The sequence below is a fragment of the Phragmites australis genome, chromosome 14 (genome assembly GCF_958298935.1).
Source record: "Phragmites australis chromosome 14, lpPhrAust1.1, whole genome shotgun sequence".
NCBI lineage: Eukaryota > Viridiplantae > Streptophyta > Magnoliopsida > Poales > Poaceae > Phragmites > Phragmites australis.
Genome location: NC_084934.1, coordinates 17820564 through 17828180, shown reverse-complemented (window position 1 = coordinate 17828180; position 7617 = coordinate 17820564). Strand labels below are relative to the sequence as shown.

The following is a 7617-nucleotide window of genomic DNA, read 5'->3' as shown; positions in this document are numbered from 1 at the left end:
AAATGTTGAAACGTGTGGCTCAGTTATTATCTCATGTTAAGGAAAAGTTTAATATGCAAACACATATTTTTCTTGTGTAGAACGTATCTTAAGAGTATCTTTAAAATTAATTTCACTTTATTTAGAGTTTTATTAATTTCTCTATGATTTTTACAAAGTTCACAAGTATAAAGTGAATAGGTTAAGAAACAGCACTGTAATTAACTTTTTCATGTCTACTATTATTTTTTCTACGTAAATCATAGTATAAATAAACTAATAAAAGTGGTTTCACTAATTTTTGAGGTGTGATGGGTCAGTTATGAATTAATCTAGTCGCAATACATTTAAACAATTCTGCATATTACAATAACTAATTCATGAGTTCATGTATTTTTAAAAGACATAGGATCATGTAAGAAGACTAACAAAATTAGTTTCATGATTTTTGATTAGCAAAGAGTAAACTATGCATTTAACTTGGTTTAACAAATACATTTTCTCACAGAAAATTTTAAACTTTTTATGAGTATAAATACTTTTATCATGTAGATTATGTTACAAGGAAACTAACAAAATTTGTTTCACTTGATTTGAAGTTCAGATGAATTAGTTATGATTTTACAAGTTTGAGATAATTTTTGGGTTTTTTGTTGAACGTCATTGAAAATCAAGAAAGCCGCTCGATAAATCGAGAAAACCGAGCGGTTACCGATAATGTAAAAAATTCGATAAAAACCGATCGATAAATCACAAAAACCGCTTGGTAACCGGTCGATACCGAGTGGGTAAAATCATGATTTTTCCCGCAAATTTCAAATTTTTTCAAATGAATTTTATCTGAATTTTTTTGAATTTTCGTCCGGTTACCGCGGTAACCATGAATTTTTGATTACCGCCATAGCTCGGTAACCGAGCTCCGGTTGGTAAGCAAAACCTTGCACACCACTCGTTGCTTCCTGGAAGCCCAAATCGTCCGGACACATGCGCATACAGGCCGCTAGATCAAGAAATTTGCGGGGGAAATCCGATTGAAATCGAGGCGGAGAGGGTACTGGAGACAGAGAAATAGAGCCTCGTTGGGAGGGGATCGAGACTCTGTGCCGACCTCCATGCCAACAACAACGACCCCCGTGCCAGCCTTCATATCAGTGACGACGGCGGCAGCCAAGAGCCCCACGTACAGGTGGTGGAAGAAGCTCCTCTAAGTATAATAAATTCTATGTGATCTTATTCAGAAAAACTTTTATACGATCTTATTCACGTTATTTATCTCATGATCTAATAGCTGGGCTGAAGAGAAGATAGAGGGAGTGGACACATATCATTAAGAGAGGGTCTTTGGTAGGACAAGATTTTATAGAATTTACTTCCCCTCTAAACATCCATTCGAATATGAGATAGATGAAGATAGGTAGGGAGGGGGCCACATCTGGAGACGTGGTGGGGGCTTTGGATCTAAGTTCACTTTGAGCGGTTTGAAGAAAGTTCTAGGTCAGTGAACGCATGGGCGTCACGTGTCAAATACAATACAGGATGTTATAATTGAGATTAGAACCATCTATACTTTAGTATTTGTATAGACGATCTTATTTGAAGCTGAATCGTCTGTACTATATAGACGATCTTATTTGGAAGTCGTCTGTATTATTAGTACGGATGGTTTATAAATGAGAACCATATGCGTACTAAAACGTCTCATCTCGTGGACACCATTCTCGTTATGTTTTAGACGGTTCTAGTTTAAAATCGTGTGTGATCCTATTTGCATAGATAACTTAGGAGCGTCCTACTAAATTATTTCTGTAGTAATGTCTCTAAAATTTATGCTTCTGCTTACACATTTTTAAGAAGCAATGTGAGAACAAAAGGTAGATTATATATTTCACAAGAAATTTATAAAACGCATATTCATCCCTCTAGTCATCGATCTCAGCCCTACAATCATACATATTTGGATGTAAGCAAAAGCACACATTCACACGTATATACATAAACCGGAGCAGCTATACACCGTCGGTCCACATATTCTTCTTCACATATAAAGCAGTATTTCTGGCAGCTGCGATAGATCCTATACTAGAGGGCACATGCTTCTATCAACATGACGACATCCTGTTATTCATGTTTATCCCTATAGGGATCACCCGCACTGCCACGTACGTTCACACGATATCTTGCCATGTCAGGAGTTCCCATTTTCTGGTCCACGTACGCCGGCAAACGTGCTGGATTAATTGGTTTGATTCACGGCGGCGCGACGGCGACGGCGGAGACCATGCTGTCGACGCCGCAGACGTTGCGGCCACGGCAGAGCCGGTAGTACCCTTCCTCTCCCCACTGCTTGCCCCACGAGTTCTTGATGACCCAATAGGGCCGGTACCCGAGCCGCAACGCCGCGAACCCGCGCGCGCCGTAGCCGACGAGCAGCACGCCGTGGTTGAGCCACGCGCGCGGGCAGATCAGCGGGCACGACACCCCGCCCACGTACGTCTGCATGAACGCCGCGTTCAGGCCCACCGCGAGGGGCCCGCGGTGGACGAGCGCATGGCGGATCTGGGCCTCGTCGCCGGCGGGCATAGCGGTGAAGTTGGCGACGCGGACGGCGACCTGGGTTGGGTCGAAGCGGCAGCGGCTCTGCGCGCCCGTGTACGGGTACGCGCTCTGCTCCATCAGCCCGCCAGACTTCATCAGGTACGCGTACGCGTTCGTCATCAGCCCGCCGGAGCAGCCGTTGTTGCAATCCTTCCTCGCCGCCGCGCCGCCACACTTTGACATGCAAACCAACAGCTACTTTATTGAACTGGACGACGTAATTAATCGAAGAGAGAGGTAGAGAGAGGCCAGTGAGGCGGTGAAGGCATGCACCGTGTGGTCGCAGTCGACCAGCTGCTGCTCGCTGAGGTCGAGGAGCTTCCCCGTCGCGAGGAAGTTGGCGCCCTCCACCGCACCGGTCGTGCTGAACGCCCAGCACGACCCGCACGTGCCCTGCATCTTGACCTCGGTGACGGCGCCCTTCTCGCGCCAGTCGAAGCTGGCGGGCAGCCGGTCCACCTCCTCCGGTGAGGCCAGCGCGGCGGCCGGCATCCCCCGCATGCGCCGCTGGACGTCCCCGCTAGCATGCAGGCCTGTGAGGCGCGCCTCGAACTCCTCCCGTGTTAGGTCGGAGAAGGGCGTGACCCCGTGCCGCGCGGTGGGGTCAAGCGCCTGGTGCGCCGCGGCGCGGGCCAGGTTGGCCGCGAACACCCGCAGCCGCCGCGCGTACTCCTCGGGGCCGGAGTACCGCTGCCCATACCGCCGCACGAACGCCGCGAACTGCACCTCCGGGAGCAGCCCAGGCCTGGCGTGGGAGCCGTCGGTCACCTGCCGAATGACGCCGCCGTCGTCGGCGGCGCCACGGGACGGCGTTGCGTGGGCGAGTGCCAGGAGGAGCAGGAGGGAAAGCTGGGCAGCCATGGTTGCGAGATTCTTGGGCGGTGGCTGAGGGGTCGTCAATTCTAGAGGACGAGGAGAATAGCGAGGTGGCATCATGCAGGTTGGAGAGGACGACGTCTGTCTCTCCACGTAGAACGGCGCGCGCGGCGCGGTGCGACACGTGCGCGCTCTCGCGCGTGCGTTGTTCTGTCTCTTGGCTTTGGTTAGGCGCCACACCGTATCCTTCCTACTGTGTTATCCCAGTGGTCCAACACCAACAGTATACGGGAGCGTATATGTCTTTTTTCTCCCATATATATATATTTTTTATAAGGGCTTCTTTGGAACACAAGATTTGAAAATACAGGAATAGAAAAAATACATGATTGAAATGTTCTAGCACTTTAAATTCTATAGAATGAAAAAACATAGGACCATTGGAGGAACGACCGTTTGGATGGAGCACAGGAAAAACACAAGAATCAGATGAGAGAGATAGACACGAAGAAAATTTTCTATAAGGTTAGACCTCATATTATAATTCCTCCAAAATCCCTATGAAAGAACACATTCTTAGGATTTTCATAGGAACTTGACAAGCACATTCTTTTGTTCCAAATGACTCTTATAGGAAAATTTCCTAAACATTGAAATCCTCCAAAATTCCTATGAAAATCCTACCATCAAAGGAGGCCTAAATTTGAAACGTCAAAGTGTCCTATATATGTATATACAAACAACATGCAAAATATTTTATGTGCGTATTTACATATGTATTTAGATTGGGCATATAAAACCAATATGCGTAGATTTATCCCCAAGCACCTTTTCATATAGTAGATTTGGGACCTATTAGACAAATCACCTAGCTCCAGAGTTAAATCACTTGTTTCTATTTTAGATTAAAAATATAGAGTTACACCACTTTATTTCTGAGTACATCCGTGTTGTTATTGGCTGCTTTCGAGACTACAAACTCTATACCAAATTTAACAAGTGTGAGTTCTAACTTAAGGGGGTTGTTTTTCTAGGTCATGTCTTATCAGAGAATGGTGTCTCTGTTAACCCGAGCAAGGTACAAGATGTGTTTAATTGGGTGCAGCCCAGAAGTATTATTGACATCCAGAGTTTTCTCGAACTTACGGGTTATTACATTTGGTTTATCGAGAACTTCTCCAAGATGGTCTGCCCATGATCGAATTGTTGAAGAAGAATGTCAAGTTCGAATGGTCCGAGGAGTGTGAAGCGGCTTTCCAGTCTCGTTTCACCACAGCGCCAGTTCTAGCACAACCGGACATTCACAAGAGCTTCAATGTCTATTGCGATGCCTCTCGCTTTGGACTCGGTTGTATTCCCATGCAAGAAGGACGTGTGGTCGTCTATGTCTCATGCCAATTGAAGCCATATGAGGAAAATTATCCCACACATGATCTAGAACTTACAACAGTAGTGCGCACCTTAAAGATTCGGTATCACTATCTTCTCAGAAATATGTGCAACATTTATACTAACCACAGGAGCCTCAAGTATCTCTGGAGCCTCAAGTATCTCTAATACCGAATCCGCGTAAGATTTCTCAAACGTAGTTCACCCACGTCAGCATTTGGTTTGGAGCCGTCCGATGGAAGCGAGCGAGTACAGAGCAACGTTTGATCCAGGGCTAGCGTCGTGGGCTCGGCCCTTCGAGAGAGTTCGGAGTCGACAGGCGAGTAGAGAGAACAGCAGAGGGAGATCTAGAGCCCCGTCACCCACTCGCGCCGCTCTCGGCCGCCTCATTCGGCATCTCCGTTGCCTCCCACCGCTCGCGGCCCTCCTCCCGCCTCAGCTCTTGCATCGCTTGCGTTGAGGAGCGATGGCGATGGGGTGCGGAGACCATCGGCGCGAAGGCGTGCGAGAAATCTCCCTCTCTCTCGCACTGAGAAATCTCCGTCGCCCAGTTCGTGGCCGCACTCCGCCCTCGTCTCCCCTCTCGATCTCCCGGTCTCTCCTCTTGATCTTGTGCTTGGTTGCTCGCTGCCGGCCGCCGGTCATCAGACCTTTGGTCAGCGCCTCCCTAGCTTCTCTCTTTCAGTGGCCCCCTGCTCATATGAAATCGAAATAAAATCGGGTTCATTTCACCCAAGACCCTAGGTAGGATGGAAAGCAGCATGACAGGCCACCCTGCCACCGACTGCCAGCCCAAGAACTCCCTGTCCGTCGCAGCGCCGCCACCTCAAGGTATTGCCTGATCTATCTTCTGTATCCATCCATCTAGGGGCGGACCTAGGCCCATGGCAAGCTGGTAAATTTTCATTGAAATTACTGTAGAAACAGTAGAAATTTTTAGATCCAAACTAAATTTGAATGAACCAGCCTGGGTCTTGATAGGGCTGGTTCCGCCCCTGCATCCATCCATCCTTGCTTATCGCTATCCCGCCACCAACGCAATGGGAGGACTCCCTCGCTCTCGACATCGACGCCGCCGCCGCGGCCGCACAGCGGAGCCAAGGTACGCCTTCTTCTCCTCTCTCTCGCTCTTCACTGACTTACCGACTAACTATCTCGCACGCCCCTTCCCTTGGCATAGTGGAGACGGCGACGGCTCCAGAAGCTACAGTTGTTGCTCCGCCAGAAACGAACAAGGCAGATGCACCTCAAGGCACTAACCACACTAGGTACCAATTCACTGCTTGGACTGCTATCTCGATTCCCAACCCTTTGATGAAACTAAAACGAGATGTCTTGCTCTACAAGTTTAATGAGTTGATCAAGCTAATTTGATTCAGCTTTCCACTGATAGCATGCATAGTTAGCATTATCTTTTAATAGTTTTGCCAACATTTTCCTATTTTGTTTCTGACTATTATTTTCTTGGCTGCATTGCCCGCTCTCTGAAAATTCAGTGAGCTTCTAGAACTGTTGAGAGCCATCAGCAAGACATTATCCTCTTAGGTAAAGAACAAGGTAGAGATGTATCTCTTTGTATTTTCAGACTTCAAAAGGCCTATGTCCCATGATTGATGATGAAGGCCTATATCTCATAACATATTTTTTTTAGTTACTATGCAAAATTCTGTTTATTTTACTGACTTGAGTCATTGAGTTGCTTTCTCAAAATACTCCATGCAGGGGGCACCAACAGAGCACTCATGAGCAAATTACCTGGTTTCTTTGGCAGGCCTTCAGGTTAATCTGTCAATCACCTCATTTGTTCTTTTGTGAAATCTCAACTTTGTATGATCTTTATAATTCTGGGGGATCCTGCATTATTTGACCTGCTATTCCCAAAATTAGCTCAAAGTAACTTAAAAAAAGTTATGTTATGAGGCAATAAATGATGCGTATCGTTATCTAGATGGCGAGCCCTGCAGGTTGGTGATGGCATTTTAGCTTGCCGTAGTTAGTAACAATTTAAATTAGGCTCAGTTACCAATGACACTTTGATGTGATCTTAACTGTATAGAACTACAGAAGTAGCAATATGACGTACTCTCGGTAAGCTTCATCTATCCATTTCCTCACTGGTGGGCTATTGAGATTGCAAGGAAGAATAAAGTTGAGAGCTCAACAAAAGAAGTGAGGTGATCAAAGTACATCTGAGGAGACGATATACCACACGATGATGAGACGCAGATGACCGAAGTACATCTCGCTTTCTCTGCTTTTACACCTTTCCTTTGAAAACGTTAGATAGCAAAGAAGACATGGAGAAAAAAAAAGAAAAATTGTACCTACAGAAGAGTTATAATGCCCATCTGAGGAAAACTGAAACTTAATGTGCATGGATAGTTTGATGTAAATTGCCTTAGAAAATGTGCAAAAACATAAAACTTTTGGTTAAAGAAAGAAATTATGTCGATGAATCAAGAACTTCTATGCCAATTTACATTCTGCTCCCTAAAGCAGTACTTGCAAAAGTTTTTTTGTCTGTGAGTGGTCTATGCAAAAAGCTGGAGGATCTGATTGGTAGTAACTGCATTTTATTGGAAAGAGCATTTTCTAATTGCTGGAAGCAAAAGGGTCCTTATTTTGTGTTTAAGTTCCTCATAGGGTTAACTACGATGATCTACAGAACACCGATACACCCCTGATCGAGCGTATACATATCGGATATGGTATTCAATACGGATACGGCTTCGATACAGCTAGGATATGTATTTGTCATGGATCAGGAAAAAAGAAAAAAAGAAAAATCGGATACGGGCAAGATACTTGATCGATACATCTCCAATACAGCCCAACCCA

The 7617-nt window shown here is 45.9% G+C and overlaps 1 protein-coding gene across 1 annotated transcript; it reads right to left on the bottom strand.

Annotated features, from left to right (window-relative positions):
• Positions 1 to 1917: 1917 nt before the first annotated feature.
• LOC133891244 (probable cysteine protease RD19D) lies at positions 1918 to 3450 on the bottom strand. The gene is made up of 2 exons (XM_062331953.1): positions 2848 to 3450; positions 1918 to 2748 (listed from the first exon to the last, which is right to left on the bottom strand). Exons 1-2 carry the CDS (start codon positions 3433 to 3435, stop codon positions 2227 to 2229), a joined length of 1110 nt encoding a protein of 369 aa, XP_062187937.1. The 5' UTR covers positions 3436 to 3450; the 3' UTR covers positions 1918 to 2226.
• Between the last annotated feature and the right edge of the window lie 4167 nt (positions 3451 to 7617).